Source organism: Megalobrama amblycephala, linkage group LG4, assembly GCF_018812025.1.
Source record: "Megalobrama amblycephala isolate DHTTF-2021 linkage group LG4, ASM1881202v1, whole genome shotgun sequence".
Taxonomy (NCBI): Eukaryota; Metazoa; Chordata; class Actinopteri; order Cypriniformes; family Xenocyprididae; genus Megalobrama; species Megalobrama amblycephala.
Window position 1 is genome coordinate 34462150 of NC_063047.1, and position 17456 is coordinate 34479605.

Here is a 17456-nt window from a genome sequence, read left to right on the forward strand (position 1 = left end):
CCAGGTGGGTAGGTGGCAGTAATGCGCCGAAAATGGTTCGTTAAACGCCACCAAACAAGAAAAAACAAGACTGCGCATGCGCAGAGGTCAGACGGCCAAAATGGCGGCGAGTAACGGCGTCGGAATGGAGGTGGACGCGACAGGTGAGAAATTCACACGCGAGCGCCGCTCAACGCTCTTAATTAATGGCAGACTCGCTTCAGTAACATTAATTAAAACACACGATCGCTTGACTGAAATCACAGATCTGCCCGATCGGCCTGTGAGGCTCGCGCAGTTACTGACTGACTGACTGACGCAGACTCGGGCTCGGTTTTGATTGGACAACAAGCCTCATAAGTCCCGCCTCCCTTGCTGACTCTCTCCTGTGATTGGCCGCGTTTGCGTCGGTTACCCAGATCTGCTGTTTTTGTTTTTGACAAACCGTTTATTAATAACTAATAAACACTTCCGCGCTAATGTTTATGTTTCATGATCTGAAGATCATTGTAATTCTTCTGTTTTAGTGTCTTTAAAATGTGTCAAATGACTTTCAGTCTGTCACACTTAAATATAATGTCTGAAATTAACACAAAGTTGTAGATATTTTAGAATATTTACATGGTTGAAGGTGTTTTTTGTTTGTTTTTTGGTCACTATATTAGGTGTCTAACTACTGTATACATACATGATAAGTTAATTAACTGTTAGTTTAGTCATAGTGAACTGAACAACTTGGGTAAAGTTGGTTTTATATTCGGACATCCGTATTCAATAGCCTTGTTAATCACACTACATTAGACATTCAGTGGACATTCACAAGTAAATATGCCATTAAAACAATACTTGCCTATTTTGATCGACTGTGTAAGTTGACAATCGTTGGTTGTCAATATCATGTCGCTGCTTAAAATTCGCAAACATTAATTTATTGCACATTATTGGAAAGTCTGAATTTAACAGAAGTCCGAATGTGCGAATATAAAACCAACTTTACCGAAGTAACTGAACACTGGAGCAGAACAGTGACATTATTGATGGAATTACAGAAATGAACTACAGCTTGTAGTTGTTTTGTAGGTAAAGACACTTAATATAAACTGGGACATGTTTTTAATCATCAGAAAGTCATTCAGTAATAGACAAAAATCATAGATGGGTTTTACAGTGTCTGTGTGTGTGTGTGTGTGTGTGTGTGTGTGTGTGCAGCGAGCCCCAGTGTGATGGCGTCTGGTGTAACCGGCAGTGTGTCTGTGGCGTTGCATCCGCTCGTCATCCTGAACATCTCCGATCACTGGATCCGGATCCGCTCGCAGGAGGGACGAGCCATTCAGGGTGAGTGTGTGTGTGTTTGATCCTCGTCCTCGGAGGTGAAAACTGATCACATGTCTGCGTTGTGTTGTCAGTGTGTTGTCAGGTAACGCTGAGTAAACGTTCATGTGTGTTTGTAGTTGTCGGCGCTCTGATCGGAAAGCAGGAGGGCAGAAACATCGAGGTCATGAACTCGTTCGAGCTTCTGTTTCACACCGTAGAGGATCAGATTCACATCGACAAAGAGTATTACTACACAAAAGAAGAGCAGTGTGAGTATGACACACACACACACACTAACATTCACTGCCAGGTTAGAAGTGTTGAACTGTTAGAGAGAGATTGTGTGTGTGTGTGTGTGTGTGTGACACTGTTTTTTTCTTCTGTCAGTCAAGCAGGTTTTTAAAGACATGGAGTTTCTGGGCTGGTACACGACTGGCGGCGCTCCTGACCAATCAGATATCCACATTCATAAGCAGGTGGGTGGAGCTGCAGATGAAGCACCTCCCATCAGTGTGTGTTGTCATACTGAAGGTGTGTGTTTTGTAGGTGTGTGAGATCATCGAGAGTCCGCTGTTCCTCAAGCTCAACCCCATGACCAAACACACCGATGTGAGTCTCACACACACACACACACACACACACACACACACAGACACAGACACAGACAGAGAATGTGTTTCTGAATCCTGACCTTTGACCCTTTCTGTGTAGTTGCCAGTCAGCGTGTTTGAGTCTGTGATCGACATCATCAGTGGAGAGGTGAGTGTGTGTGTAGTTGTGTTTGTTAGTGTGTTTTTGTTAATGTCCCAGTATTATTGCATGACTAAAAATAATAAATATATATATAATTATTATTATTGTGGGCAGGACAGGAAATTGTTCAGAATTTGTAGATTGTTGCATGACCATTTTCCTGTACTATGAGTGATTTTAGATGTGATGTAATGAGGTTATGATCAATAATAAACTGACCCTAAAGTGGAGCTGGAGTGATCTTGATCACATGAGGACTGAATGCAGATGATTCTGTTCCTGTACCTCCAGATGTGCTCCAGACAGTGCTAAAGTCGACATGAAAAGGAAGTTGCGTTCGCCTTTTCTTCTCTATTGTGTCGTATATCTGAGTGAAACGCTTCAGGAACAAGAACAAATGTAGGGCGGGGCTTGATTTTGTCTGTGGGGAATTGATTGGATGTTGTGGTTTGCTATTGGTGGATCTCATGTGAGTGACAGGTTGCCCCGCCCTCATCATCAGAGAAGAGAAGAGATGCTGATTCAAGATTATGAGGAACATGAATTTAACACAATAATGATGATGTGCAGCGATAAATAGTTTACAATAAACACTGAAATATTCCATAATAAAATAAGAAATGTCAGTTTTGACTTTATGACCATCATGAGTCACAATACTGAGGTTCTGGTGAACGTCTGTAAATGACACAAAGGCGGCCGCTGTGCTTGAACCAAATCAAATTAAAATGCCCAGATGACTCTTAGAGCGTATCGATGTTCTTATATCAGCCTGAACGAGTGAACGACTGAACCTCAGATCCCTCACATGATGATCACAGTTCATCTGAAAACCTGTGTTTACTCCTTTAGTTTGGAGGTCAGAGGTCGTTAGTGCTTGTCGTTTATCATCTGTTGTTCTTCTAGGCGACGATGCTGTTCGCCGAACTGCCGTATACACTGGCCACAGAAGAGGCCGAACGCATCGGAGTCGATCACGTCGCGAGGATGACGACCACAGGATCGGGAGAAAACTCTACAGGTACACACACACACACACACACACACACACACACACACACACACACACACACACACACACACACACACACACACACACTACAGATGCAGGTGTGTGAATGTGCAGGATCATGTGTGTTTCAGTGGCGGAGCATCTGATCGCTCAGCACAGCGCTATAAAGATGCTGCACAGCCGCGTGAAGGTCATTCTGGAGTATGTCAAAGCTGTTCAGGCAGGTGAGTCTCACACACACACACACACACACACACACACACCTGAAAACACACCTTACACTGGCTGTAGATGACAAACTCTCTGCTGTGTGTGTGTGTGTTAGGTGAAGTCCCGTTTAATCACGAGATCCTGCGGGAGGCAAACGCTCTGTGTCACCGTCTGCCTGTTCTCAACACACACAAGTTCAAGACCGACTTCTATGATGTGAGTATACACACACACACACACACACACACACACACACACACACACACACACACACACACACACACACACACACACACACGTTGGTGAAAGGATCTCTTCAGTCTCTTGATCTGATGTAATCTGTGTTTCTCCAGCAATGTAATGACGTTGGCCTGATGGCATATCTGGGCTCCATCACCAAAACCTGCAACAGCATGAATCAGTTCATCAACAAGTTCAACGTCCTGTACGACCGGCAGGGCATCGGCCGGCGCATGAGGGGCCTGTTCTTCTGAACGCTGAATCCTCGACTCTCTCCGTCATATTCTCATTTCTTTCTGAATGTTACTGCTGTTTGAAAAATAAACATGATGTCTTTGTGCGAGGTCACGGTTTATCATTACTTTTCCTGGTCAAGATACGACACCCACCGTCAGCTTTATTCAACTTCACAGGCCGTTGGCAACAAATGGATTACAAAAAACAGCACATTGGTCAACCTGGTGTTGATTTAATTGTGCTTGACAAATCAAACAAAACAATATCAGGCGCTCCACAGCCTCCGTCAGATGAGTGTTAGTGGATTATTATCGTGTCCGACGACGACTTCTGTCTCCAGCCCACGAGAACTCAGTCAAGTTACACTGATCTCATTCTTTCTTTTGGAAACTAGAATTTTAAAACTAGTTATTCATTAAAACAAAGTACAGTTTGATATTTTTTAAATATTTATTTCCCAGATGAAAGTAATTCAAAGACAATGCTATTTTATGAGCTCAGTTATCATGTCTGATGCAAACTATCAAAAACTTCCAAACCGAAGTCTTAATTTTTAATAAGTTGAAAAATATTAACACAAAATATGATTCACACGAGATTTATAAAGCAGTTTTAATAGATTGCACCAAAATCAGTACAAACACAAGGGTTAATAGAGTGTGTGTGTGTGTGTGTGTGTGTTTATTGTGTCTCATGCATATGCTGAGCAGCTGGAAAAAACTTCTTTAAACACAAACAGCTGTGAATCTCCAGCTAATGATCTGAAACCTGCTGCGTTAACGAGTCCAGAGACTCTCAGCGTGAGGCGCTTCATGAGCGTCTGCTTCCTGAACGTCGTCACAATCAGCACAAAACCATTCAAACTACTCAATGTTTTATTGATGTTTCTGAACATGAATTATAATGCATGACATGACAATAGCGGCTCTACGCGCTGTCGGGCGCTTCGGCTGAAGGATACGTGTGTCGCAGCGGGTCGTAGAGTTCAGACCGGTAGTTGTAGGGATGAAGGTGGGCGTAATAATACGGATGTGGATGTTTCTTGCTGACGGGCGCCGGCTCCGGCTCCGGCTCGTCCTCGTCCTCGTCCTCGTCCAGCACGGGTGCCGGTGGCGGAGGAACTTTACCCTTCACGGGCCGCGGCGGGTGGTCGATGAGGCAGTCGGGATCCCAGTAAGGGTCGCAGTCATATTCCATCGCCTTAAAGACCATGGGGGCCGGTGGAGGGGGCGGGGCCGGCTCAGACTTTTTGGAGGGGGGTGGGGGAGGGGGCGGAGCCTCCAGCTTGCAGTTGGGATGGTAGCGCGGGTCACACAGCACCGGCACGGCCCCGGTGGGCATGTAGACGATGTGTGGCTTACACAGAGGGTCTTTACTGTTGCACAGATACACGACGTCAGCCTGCGCGAGGGGCGGAGTCACGGCCGCCTTAACTGGGGCTGGGGGCGGGGCAGGGGGCGGAGCCTGCTTACAGCCCTTGTCTTTGGAAGGGTCACATTTGGGAAGCGGCGGTAGAACCGGAAGTCCCAGTTTGCTCTGGTAGTAAGACGCGTTCGGACCGTAGACGTGCTCCAGGTGCCTCATCTGCTGGTACAACATCCGGATCCTGTCGATCTCGTACAACTGCAGGAAGAAAATAAACATCTGATAAAGGCTGTAAACCAGGGGTTCCTAAAATATGATCCTGGTGCGAGAGACACCAGTCCTAACGTTTATAAAGGCAGCAATATATTTTCATGTATAAAGACCAAACATAATACGCATAAAATAGCATTTGGAAAATGTCTAGTTTCTTTTGTGTTCCATTACTCAGTATGTTATTGTGCTGTAGATGTGTGATGCGGTTAGGGGCTTAGATCTGTCTTACGCCCTCGGTGTGTCCGATGCTGCTGTAATATCGGTAATACGCCTGGAAGTCCGGAGTCTGCCGGTGCCAGCGTGGATCGATGCTGCGTTTGGGTCGAGAACTGGACAGGAACTCATTGGCCTTGTTGGAGTCGATACTGACTGAAGCCACATCTAAAACACAGACGAGCTGTGAGAGAAGAAACCCAGAGGAACTTCCTTCGATTCAAAACATTTAAGCCATTTTTAGATCCTGCAGTGAGAATAAAACTCTTCACCTTCATGTTTGAGGACATTCATCAGGGATTTTGCCTCAAGAAAACCTGAAAACATTTGAACACAATTCATGAAAAGAAATACATATACAATTTCTTATACTGTTAATTAATAGACGGCACATGATTAAAGCATGAAGGTGAAGAGAATAAAGCTCACATGGCAGCAGCAGGAGGCAGATGAACACAGACACAGACATCATGACCTACAGACACTGTTTAACAGCGATGGACGGAGGAATAAAGTCACTGAAAGCATAAAATCTCTTTAAATATTACAAGTAAAAGTTCAAGTGTTTCCACTCACCTCTCCTTGATGCTGCTTTCCCATCACTGAGCGCAGACAGGTGCTTTTATCCTTCGCGCTCAGCCCGTCATCTGTCAATCATTCGAGCTCTTCCCGACTATTGGTCAGATCCGCGCAAAAGCCACGCCCACCGCCGCCGGCTCAAATTTAACGCGCGCGCGGAGCGCACACGAACAATAAAAGAAGGAAATTTAACGCGTTACAAATAAGACTGAACTTGTCGACAGTTTTATATCTGAAACTCTCAGACTGACAGCTTTCATTATTATAGCGCGTTTCAGCGTCTGTCGCCGGATTATTATCGGTTTAGTTAAAAACAGATGTTTTCCGCCAACTGAAACTTTAAAAGCTGCTAATAAAACCAGTTTTGCAGACGCGACACATTCCAGAAACTTCCATCCCTTTTATCGCTTTTATTTTCCTCCTGAGGATAAGATCTCTAACACGTCTTAAACACTGAACACAGACCTTCACCTCCTCGTCGAAACTCTTGCGTGGAAATATAAACTATGAACCAAACAGCAATTTAAGATCAAAACTACAAACAGGATTGCTATTCCGATTCAGAAATACTTTTCCAGACTTCAGTAGATTTTCAGGCAATCTAAATTCGACAAAGCATTTTAATAAAGTGTCTTATGATCTCGTCAAATCCTTTTTTTACTATATATATATTGTTCTCCAAATGAGACACCAGAGCCTTATATTGTGCTTCAGCTCGTAATGAAATCCCAAATCTGGGCAGTTTTCCTGAAGCTTGAACTGCATGTGTGGATCAGAGTCTGATTATTCAGTGCTTTAACTGGGTAAAAGTGCTTCACACAAGAACTGCTGCTCTAACGATATCCCAATTTATTTACTGAACATGTCTTTTTCCCTGAATCCTTAATCTAGGCATATTAGTCAAGCTCTTTTTGCAGCATCAGCCCAATGTTCTCCCTCTCTGAGGTTGTTAAAGCAGACACAGAGCTCCTGCTCCAAACAAATACACATTTTGCAGTTTTTACAGAAACTTTTACAGAAACTTTGAACTTCGCATATTAGACCCATTTCACGACCACCTAGCAACGCCCTAGCAACCATATCTGGGCATCAGCCAGGAGCGATTCTAGGATTTTGATTTTAGGGGGGCTCAGCCCCCAATAAGGGTATGATTAAAAAAATATTATTTGACTATTAGGGTTAGGGTGGTATGCTACTAACCTTACTGCAATCCACTATTCCATTGTATTCCCTGTATTTCATATATGGGAGTAGGAGTACTGACTGAGCCATACACAACACTGTAATAAAAAAATAATTATTGGATGTGACCACTAGAAAATAGGGAATGTTGATTTTTTTTTTTTTTTTTACAATGAAGACCTCCTGATTCATTCACTGTACAAACACACTAATAATTTCTTGTTGAGTGTCAATAATGTCAGGAGTCAGGACATTTGTGTTTATCCTTTGACGATACCACTGCTTTTTCTTATAAAATGTACAGGGAAATTGGCAGACAATTAAAACAATGTCAGGGTTCAATGACTGAAATGAATCTTGGGAACACAGTGGTATTGTGTGTGTGAGAGGCTGTCTACGTTCTATTCTCACCTGCTCATTTGCAGACCTACTCCCGCACGACAAGAAAAAATGTCGTATATCCATCTACAATGAAATATAAATTATTTTAGTTTTTTAGCTTTTTAGCCTTTATAATCAACAATACGGTTGGATATTCATAAAGTCACCCCATGAAAATTGATGTAATTTTAAGTATTTTAACTAACCAGCTAATATTCATTAAGAATATAGACAAACGATGTATTAATGTAATTGTCTATTGGCAATATGATTAATCTGTTCTATATTTATTTCTATTTATTAAAAATAACAACATGAATTATCAATTTGCCACTTCTATAAATCAAGTACAAATCTAGTATAAATAGTATAAATCAAGAAAATCAAAAATCCCTTTACTCTACGCTTACTCTAATTTATGTATCATGACACTCCTCCTGATTCATTATTACTTAATACAAAACTATATTTAATAATACAAAACAAAATAACTCCACATTCTCTCTCTGGGCCATCTAGTGCTTTCAGACAATGATGTGTGTCATTTCTGTGCATGGCTGCATAATGTAATGTCAAAATACATTATAATATGTCTGTAATTGTAAAAAGTAAATTAAAATAAATCATGATCGTTTTCTGAATCTAAAGTATGTTTTCATGGGTGTTAATCACTTCATTTTTGTAGGAATAAAAAACAACTATCACACAAGGGCTGAAGGTGAACGCAGCGAAACGTATTGGTATTGGATGAGAAACCGAGCCGTCCCGTGTGCTCCCAATGCTCCAGTAACATTACATTATGTAAACTGCAATGCATTTATGACAAAGAACTGCACCGATGCAGATGTGATATCATAGCATTAGCAATCTATCAATAAATGCACGCACACACGACACACACCTTGTGCTGTCTGATGTTCGCTCTGCTCGGCGCCCCTGCAGATTGAAAAATGCGCTAAATCCAAGCAGACTCAGATAAGGGGAGGAGCCGAAACTTGACGCAGCTTGCCGCCGTTTCAAATGAGTTTTTTTAAAGGGGACTGAAGCGATCAAAAATTTATTAATCAAATATTTTTTTAGGGGGGCTGGGCAGAAGTTTAGGGCCTAGTGACGCCCCTGGCATCAGCACATCACACCCTGACCTATGGAGAGGAGAAGCAGTGTCCAGCACAGACATCTGAAGGTCATTCCTGGGATTCAGTAATATTTCAGTCTCCCAGACTTCACCAAAATGAATTATTAAAAGCTTTTCACGATACTTTGGTGTGCCCATTATAATGAATAAAAACAAATATTACATTTAAATAATTTATCATGAAATAATGTCTTATTTCTATCGTACACTAAGCATTTTGTGATGTCCCTGAGGCACTTCACTGAATTTGTACTTAGAAAATATTTAACAAAATGTGCACAGTGTCTACAACTTTTTGGCAATATTGAAAGTATTTGTGTTACTTTCTTGTGAAAAATAATTTTCTAAAACAATTAGATATCTATATATAAAAAATCATATTATAAAAGTTATGTCCATCAGTCTGAACACCTCGTCACAGCATCCATTCTCCGCCTATAATAATTTAGGCTCCACCCATATGTGACATCATTTACCAGAAATGACATCATTCAGGTCTTTTTAACAGTGGTGCAGAAGATGGTAAGTAGTATCATGCTTTTTATTCATATTTTTGAGGCGTATTATAGTCAGGGAGGGTATTGCGAAGCTTAACAACTCAACCCCATCACAAAATTAAGATGGAAAATTATTTTTCAAAATTTTATTTTAACCCATAAGTATAAATACACAATGTACTTATTTGATTGCTGCCATATATGGCCTTCTCCCCCAAGAAACCTCAACCCCGTCACATTTCTGTATTTCTCATTGTTTCGGGGTTGAAAATTTGTGACAGGGTTGAGTTTTTCCACTTCATTTATGAATAATTGTAATAATAATCAATTGTCATGATTTCAGTAAAGATATTTACTAAAATCATGACAACTCAATTTAGTTAAAAATAGAATATTTGACAATGTGTGCATTTAAACATTGACAAGCATCATGTCAGAAATGGCGAACTGTTGAGCCAGAAAGAAGAGCACAATAAGAGACAAAATCAAAAATATATATAAACTTGAAGGCAATGTCTCCCTTCAAAGTCTCTGTCTTCAACCCCGTCACACTAACTTCAGTTCCATAAAATTATCACGAATGTTACATTTGTAGTTATTAAATTATGAGCAGTAGATGTTTTATAGCAGGTTTTGTCTAAAATCCTTTTTAAAACAATTCCATTTTGAGAATAAAAGGTGTTTAAATATTTAAAAAAAAAAACTGCAAATAAAAGGTCTTTAATGCCTGAGGTGCGAAAATATGATTTGTCTGAGGTTTGATATGTGCCTAATGGTGTGGGGTATTCAGAAAATTATGTAGTTTAAAAGATACAAAATTAAAATATTGAAATATTACCAAGTCTCAGATATTTTCTCTGGTGAAGAGCAGATGCACTCTCACGTTTCACCGCATGATAAAGTGCTTAAAGGAGAAGAAACATTCTTTATAACCTGATATTCACCGGTGTGACGTCACATCACCAGACAGGAAAGTGCAGCCTAATTTAATGGCCACGAGCTCATTCATTTAGTCACTTCTGATAAAGAGTTTTGCATGAAGAAAATAACTTGAATAGTGAAACGATCTTAAACGATCACTAAACTTTGGTCTGGAAATGACTTGCATCATATTTTCACATACAGCGTAGGAACCCTCTATAAAACCTTATTCACGTTCAAGGCTCTTTCTAAAATGCCTTTAAACCAGAAATTCCTCACTTGTCTTGAACAGTTACAACAAAACTCAGCCCAACCCAATCCCAGCAGACATCACTTACAAACCCGATGAAATTAACTGCAGTAGAACCGTTTAGACTGAACAGTTTCTGTGAGCGGCACAATATTATATATATTTTACAATTTTCATTGCAACGTTTTCTTCACTATAATTTAGGGAAGAAGACACTGAACGGTGATCGCTTTGAAATAAGTTGACACAAACCTTCAAGTTTTCCACACTGAAATCCCAAGTTCTGCTCGCGTGGAACGTGTCAGTATTTCATCAAAATCCTGCAGGAATGACCGTAAATCATCTTTACAAAACAGACTCAAAACAAAGTTCATCTATTTACATTTATTTCAGAAATTTAACAGATTAAAAAGCAAAAAAAAACAAAGCTTGCTCCCTCCCATCACAACAACATTAGACCGAAAAGCTCTAACGGGTCGATCACTTAAAGTCTGTTTTGTTTTTGCGCGTTCACACAAACGTGATGCGTGAGCGCGCCTGGTTGATCTGCCACACGTTCAGCTCCTCGTACTCGTCCAGAGCGGCCTGGAACTGCGCCGGAGTGAAACCGCGAGACACGCAGCGCTGCTCCGCCTCCGCCATACGAACCGACCGCGCCGAACCCTCGCCGGCCAGCTCCCGCAGCAGAGAGAAGATCACGTCAGCCGGACGCTGCGCCCTAGAGACGAGACACGGTCAATGCTCAGTAACACTGATCCCAGACACCCTGAACGACACTGCCGTCTTCTGAACTCGTCTCACTGAATCAGTTTTCCTGTTTATTACCGTGAAGCTGTTTTGAGATTCAGTCTGTGAAATCAAGGTGATCTGATGTGTTCAGTGTACCTGGTGTTGCTGCTCTTGTCGGCCTGCAGCGAGTCTTTGCTCATCTCCATCAGTCGCATGGCCTCGTTAACATCCTCCTTCTCTACAACATCCACCATCCGCAAACGAGCCTACACACACACACACACACACACACACACACACACACACACACACGGTCACATCCTCAACAGATCACACGGGTGAAAGTCATTTTCCTCAAAAACAAACCATTTTTCCAACGTCAAACATCCTTCAGCAAACTGATGAGTTGTGCCGGCACTGTCAGACCGAGACAAGTGCAATGCCTTCTGGGAAAGCCAGCAACTGCCCAAGTCTCGGCCTCTCAACACCAGCTAGTCTCAGAGTCAGGCGCGCGAGTCGTGCGGCACGTCGCGTGCGGTCAGTTTTGCATGGGTTTGCACAGCGGCGTGACTGAGGCTGACTGCCGACCCCGCAAAGCTGACCGTCGCCACGACAACAGACATGATGGACAGCAGCAACGTCACCTGACAGACAAAGCGCGTGTGAACGGCAGTGTGTGTCGTGAAGTGCCGTTTCTACAGTAGAGATGATCGCAGCTACCTGCACAAACAGCACTTTTAACACACAACGGCCACATCAGACCAGAGATCGGATCAGTAGGGATGGGAATCTTAAGAAATTTCTCAGTCCCGGTTCCACCTAATGATTTTGGTTCCATTAAAATTATTAAAATATAAATTTCAAGCAAAAAAGAAAGAAAAGTAAACACTCAGAACAGAAAACTGTGCGCGACTCTTTCACGCTTGGATGATTTAAATGATTAAAATGCGCACACAGGAACTGAAGCGGAATCGAAATGTGTGTTTCTTATCGAATCACCGGTTCTCAATACCCATCCCGACGGATCAGACCAGTAGCAGAGATCAAATGATGATGACGGATGTGGGTTTGCGAGTCTCACCAGGGCAGTGGAGAGGCGCAGGATGGACAGCAGCGTCCGGGCCGAGGTGAAGGTCGTGTCTTTACTGACCCGCGCCTCTTTCCTCATTTCTACATACGCCGCTGTGATGTAATCAGACAGAGACTCTGGAACCACCGGCTGCTTCAGCTTACACTTACTGATGTAACGCCTGAGAGACAGAGAGAGCGAACGTCAGTCACGTGTTCAGGACTAAACAGATTCAATCACATTCAGGTTCAGAAACAGCGTCACATCTGCAGTGAAACGCTCGACGGGTCAGTCGGCTGTCGACCTCTGAACGTTTGATGGGATGTTGTACAGCCGTTTCCTGTGCTGAACACTACAATACCAACATGTGCTTTACATTGAGGGCAAAAAAGGCCAAACAACAGAAATATAAAGAAACTAAACCACAGTTTTCATGTTTCAGTTACATCGATCACTGGTGCGGCCCCATCGCGTCAATGCCAGCGTAAACAGCATCTGTGTTAACACGAGTGTGACGGATGATCACGTGTTTACCTCATGAGCTTCATGTCGATGGGGTTGAAGTGCGTGGGCGGCTGCCGGCAGTGCTGGTGCACGTATGTGATGTGCTGCGCCAGCCGCAGGTCGTTGTCCGTGTCCGGTTTGTCCTGAATGAGCCACAGCAGGTCGAAGCGGGACAGCAGCGCCGCCGGCAGCTGGATGTTCTGCTCGATGGTTTTGCGAGGGTTGTACCGGCCGTACGCAGGGTTCGCCGCCGCGAGGATAGAGCAACGCGCGTTCAAAGACGTCATGATGCCGGCCTGAGATAGACAGGAAACATGTGATCGCACTCATTCAGGAGTCACAATCGCAGCTCAAACGCAGCGACTCGTACCTTGGCGATGGAGATGGTCTGCTGCTCCATGACCTCGTGAATGGCCGTGCGGTCGGCGTCGGCCATCTTGTCGAACTCGTCGATGCAGCACACGCCCAGATCCGCCAGCACCAAAGCGCCGCCCTCCAGCGTCATCTCTCCCGTCACCGGGTCACGCATGACCGCCGCCGTCAGTCCCACGCCGGACGAGCCGCGGCCAGTGGTGTACTGACCTGAGAACAGAGCGCAGGTTAGTCAGGAGAACGCGGAGCTGAAGGACGAGCAGATGCTGCGGGCGACGGACTCACTGCGAGGGGCGAGACGGTCGATGTACGACAGCAGCTGAGACTTGGCCACACCCGGATCACCCATCAGACAGATGTTGATGTTCCCTGCAAACAGAAAAACATGCATTTCTACAGCGCTCGTTTCAAAGCAGCTTCACTGAAACTCGCTGTTCTATAACGGCTTAGAGCTTTTCCAACATGATGCGTAACGACAACACAAGTGATCCTTTATAGCGTCGTCGAGCAGAATATCAGTGCAGCAGCGACTCGAGCACCACTGAGCCAAAGACAATTAAGAGATTTAAATATTGGGTGGTTTAAAGTGAGTTAGGTGATTTTCAAAAAAAATAAATAAATAAATAAAAAGAATTAATGAAAACAACATTGGTTGTCTCAAGTGAAAAAAAGCCAGAGTTTGATGCAAGTTTATCATTTTCCAGAAGTAATTAGCAATGATGTAAGAGATCCAGACGGATTGAGGTTTCCTCCAGACTCTCACCTCTGATCTTCATGCCGCGCGGCGCCTGCTCCACTCCACCAACCAGCAGCAGCAGCAGCGCCTTCTTCACGTCCTCGTGACCGTAGATCTCTGGAGCGATCGATCCCGCCAGCTTCTCGTAGAAATCCTCCTCTACACACACACACACACGTAAGTCTAGACGCACTTCATGAAGTTCACGTCACACAGACACAAAGCATTACCTGTGATGTGCCGCAGCTCTTCGTCACTCAGCTCTTCAGTTCCCAGCTCATCATCCTCAGTCTTATTCATCAGAGTGATGCAGTGACACTCTAGATACGTCTCCGACAGCAAACCCTGCCACACACACACACACACACACAGAGTTAAACACACCAACAGATACACCTGAACAGAGGAAACAGAGCTCAAGGTCATGTGACATTTAGAATCAAAGGAAAACAAACATAGGGCAGGATTTGGTTCTGTCTGACAGTTGTTGATTGGATATTGAGATGTGGGCGTGGCACTTAATGCAGTTTGCAGTGGATTGTGAGGAAGGGGCGTGGTTTAATTAAGTGCATTAGATGACTGTAGACCAGCATGAGTCACCAGAGAAAAGATCCAAGTATGACATTTAAATTGCTTTTACAAGGTAAAAAAAAATTATATATATATAAATTGATTCGACTGCTTTGACACTTCTGCAGAAGTAGAACTGAATCGATCTGAATAATGACACAATTCTGTATTTAGAGCAGCTGAATTTGAGTTTGTCTCATCATTGATTGTCATTTTCCTGTTTATTACTGTGAAGCTGATTTCTACATGCGCTGCTAACGTGTGTGTGTGTGTGTGTGTGTGTGTGTGTGTGTGTGTGTGTGTGTGTGTGTGTGTGTGTGTGTGTTTCACCTGCACAGCCTGTCTGAATCCAGAGCGCAGCAGAGGCAGGAATATTCCAGAAATAGCCACGTGATCTCCGGGCTGCGCCACACGCGTGTTCTCTCCGCGGGCGTAGATGGTCATACTGCGCGGGATGTTTCCCACCGGCACCTGATCGCTCTGAGTGTTCAACACAAGCATCGACACAATCAACATCACACACCTTCAGGCAGACTAACACATGCTGTGACGCTCGCACACATACGTGCTCCTGAATGCGCAGCTCCTGGAACTTGATGAACTTTGACCCTCGCGTCTGCAGGTACAGCCGCCCTCCGGATTTGTTGGTGACGCACTCCTGACTGGGACACATGATCAGCGGCGTGAAGCTCGGAGAGGCGATCTGAGGAAGAGGACGGTGTTAACGGAAGCACTGGGGCGGCTAAACACACACACACACACTGACCAATCACGTCCCTACCGGCTGGTATGTCTCTGCGCCGCACTGATCACACGTGTACGTGGCCACGGCCATCATGGGTTTGACCTCTGTGGCTCTGGTGACGATTCCTCTGACGGTCACCAGCTGACCGATGCTGTCGGCCTTCACATCACGCACCACCTTCGGCTTCAGCGTCGACGGAGGCCGGAAATAAACCTCACTGAAACACACAATTCATGCAGAGATGACACGACAAAACCAAACACTGAGTGAGAGCATGTGACCAACAATAACAGCTGAAACACACCAAAATGACCTGTGTGTGTGTGTGTGTGTGTGTGTGTGTGTGTGTGTGTTTCAGTCACTCACAATCTGCGCATGAGTTCAGATGGATACTGGTTCCTGGAGTCACGCGTGTCTGCGGGGTCACGACCCCTCGTCTCCATCATCAGCCGGTGCTCGATATAAACGTCCAAGGCGTCTTTCGCCACCACCTACAAAACAAGTCAATATTAGTGATAATCACACCAGTGCACTGTATGAAGTTAGATATTCTTATATGCAATATGATATGAACGATCACGCAGCCCAGATGTGCTGACTAATGTCGCTTCACGTGAGTGTGAGGATAAATCTGAACACACATATTCTTACGTTAACTAGTTCTAGTCTTTCGTCCTGCACATCATAACCGTTCATGAGTTTACTCTCTGGCAGCCCTACAGATCTACAGTCAGACGCACCTCTCGCTCTCTGTATTCAGGCAGCAGCTCGTGAACCGCATCCGCAAACAGTCCGGCGTAACGTTTGCCGTTCTCACACACGCTCTCCACCAGCTCGGGATCTTCCTCCGCCACGTCGTCCAGATCCACCAGCAGCGCCACCTGCTCACGGTGCGCCAGCGACACCTGCAAACACAAGCACACCTGAGCGGGAGTCTGACACGCTGATGTTCAGTCTGCAGGAACGGGCCGGAAGATCTCACCAGTTGAGCGCCGTATTTGAACACCTTCTTCCCGGAGTCATCCTCGCTGTAGAACTCCTGCAGGAAGCGCTTGCACTTCTCTGGAAACACATCAGCAAACCACTGTCACACACGAGCCACAAATCCGAGGAACGCGGCAGCAAACCGCTCGAGTAGATGTTTGTGCACGTGCAGGAAAGTTTCAGATGAGCGCGCGATCACAAACATCAGTCACGTGAGCGCGCGCAGGAAGCGATGATTCGTGTTCGTAAACAAACGAGCAAAAACCGAAGAGCAGCAAAAACAAAAGGGCTGAAAATGTCTCAGTTCAGTCCAAAACTCAAGATACACTCTTCGTGTACATGAAATTAACACGATTTCCGCTTTAAAAATTTACTAGTGACTCTCGAACACAGAACAGCCGTTCGAGGGTAAATAAAGTGAAACTGATCGACGCGTCCAAACAGCCTCATGACTCGAGCAAAACATCGTATTATTGTCGTGTCGATCGACCGGATCTCGACTCCCGTGTCCGTGTTTCGGCCTGACAGGCGACACGATATCGCTGCGCATTTGCCTTCTCGATATAAATGACGCGCGCGTAACGCCACTCGACGGCTGCTGTTTTTGTAAACAAAGAAGCACATGGCTCTCGAGCCTAGCTACAGCCACGCCGCTTCCGCGATCACTCCGCCCTTTACAAGCTAGTCCCGTCCGGACTAAACGCGACTCTGTGCGCTCATCAGCAGAACCGCGCGATCCGCAGCGACCCGTGGCTCAGGTGTCGGTTCGGTTCGGTTCGGTTCACGCGGCTCCGTTTTACACGGGACAGTCGAAACTTCAACACCGTGCTTTAAAGCGACGTCTTACGACCAGTACAGTACCGAGCGATCGTGTGCGGATAGGAATAAACAGACACAGGACTCTGGACGGATTTGTTAAACTTTTGACTTGGAAAAAAGAAGGTTGTCTGAAGCACATGCTCTCCGCGCGCCGCCGCTCTTTGTTCCTGAACTCCATCCGGGCACTTCAGCGCAAGCGCGCGCAACTCCCGCGGCCACAATAAAACAAAGTTAAAGCTGCTTTTACACAAACACTATAACAGCAAAACATCGCAGAAATGTAAAACAGACACAAGTAACGTATATTTCTGCTCGAGTTCAGAAATAAATTATTCACATTCGAGTTGATTTTACTTTCGTTTCGTCGAACTGTGATGCGCATCAGAA

At 44.6% G+C, this 17456-nt stretch overlaps 3 protein-coding genes across 5 annotated transcripts in view; 1 reads left to right on the forward strand and 2 right to left on the reverse strand.

Annotated features, from left to right (window-relative positions):
• Positions 1–9: 9 nt before the first annotated feature.
• Positions 10–3851, forward strand: cops6 (COP9 signalosome subunit 6). The gene is made up of 10 exons (XM_048189017.1): positions 10–143; positions 1189–1314; positions 1431–1562; positions 1681–1769; positions 1840–1902; positions 2005–2052; positions 2953–3067; positions 3190–3282; positions 3384–3484; positions 3622–3851. The coding sequence occupies exons 1-10, from the start codon at positions 77–79 to the stop codon at positions 3760–3762; spliced, it is 975 nt and encodes a 324-aa protein (XP_048044974.1). The 5' UTR covers positions 10–76; the 3' UTR covers positions 3763–3851.
• Positions 3852–4340: 489 nt separating this feature from the next.
• On the reverse strand, positions 4341–10758 carry LOC125267414 (leucine-rich repeat extensin-like protein 3). Of its 3 annotated transcripts, XM_048189019.1 has the most exons (7): positions 8640–10758; positions 7769–7822; positions 6173–7455; positions 6026–6080; positions 5869–5913; positions 5613–5764; positions 4341–5368 (listed from the first exon to the last, which is right to left on the reverse strand). In XM_048189019.1, the coding sequence occupies exons 4-7, from the start codon at positions 6066–6068 to the stop codon at positions 4673–4675; spliced, it is 936 nt and encodes a 311-aa protein (XP_048044976.1). In that variant the 5' UTR covers positions 6069–6080; positions 6173–7455; positions 7769–7822; positions 8640–10758; the 3' UTR covers positions 4341–4672. The 3 variants fall into 3 exon arrangements, with proteins under 3 accessions (XP_048044976.1, XP_048044978.1, XP_048044977.1); XM_048189021.1 differs by having other exon boundaries at positions 5613–5780; positions 6026–7455; XM_048189020.1 differs by lacking the exon at positions 8640–10758 and having other exon boundaries at positions 7769–8354.
• A 152-nt stretch (positions 10759–10910) lies between these two features.
• Positions 10911–17456, reverse strand: part of mcm7 (minichromosome maintenance complex component 7) — a 6793-nt gene continuing 247 nt past the window's right edge. The window contains exons 2-15 of the mRNA XM_048189014.1: positions 16249–16328; positions 16007–16171; positions 15633–15757; positions 15303–15483; positions 15087–15224; positions 14852–15001; positions 14182–14296; positions 13979–14110; positions 13501–13584; positions 13214–13425; positions 12874–13139; positions 12352–12520; positions 11427–11536; positions 10911–11259 (exon numbers count right to left, since the gene is read on the reverse strand). Coding sequence (XP_048044971.1) covers positions 11052–11259; positions 11427–11536; positions 12352–12520; positions 12874–13139; positions 13214–13425; positions 13501–13584; positions 13979–14110; positions 14182–14296; positions 14852–15001; positions 15087–15224; positions 15303–15483; positions 15633–15757; positions 16007–16171; positions 16249–16328 — 2135 coding nt within the window. The 3' untranslated portion in view covers positions 10911–11051. The remainder of the gene's footprint in view (positions 11260–11426; positions 11537–12351; positions 12521–12873; positions 13140–13213; positions 13426–13500; positions 13585–13978; positions 14111–14181; positions 14297–14851; positions 15002–15086; positions 15225–15302; positions 15484–15632; positions 15758–16006; positions 16172–16248; positions 16329–17456) is intronic.

Bases quoted from the DNA above. Each gene is read 5' to 3' on its own strand.
- cops6 (XM_048189017.1), top strand. From the start codon at position 77: ATGCGCAGAGGTCAGACGGCCAAAATGGCGGCGAGTAACGGCGTCGGA. The intron at 1,315-1,430 runs GTGAGTGTGTGT...GTGTGTTTGTAG, and splicing joins GGAGGGACGAGCCATTCAGG to TTGTCGGCGCTCTGATCGGA. The intron at 3,068-3,189 runs GTACACACACAC...TGTGTGTTTCAG, and splicing joins ATCGGGAGAAAACTCTACAG to TGGCGGAGCATCTGATCGCT.
- LOC125267414 (XM_048189019.1), bottom strand. From the start codon at position 6,068: ATGATGTCTGTGTCTGTGTTCATCTGCCTCCTGCTGCTGCCAT. The intron at 5,914-6,025 runs GTGAGCTTTATT...AAATGTTTTCAG, and splicing joins CTGCCTCCTGCTGCTGCCAT to GTTTTCTTGAGGCAAAATCC. The intron at 5,765-5,868 runs GTGAAGAGTTTT...TCTGTGTTTTAG, and splicing joins GAATGTCCTCAAACATGAAG to ATGTGGCTTCAGTCAGTATC.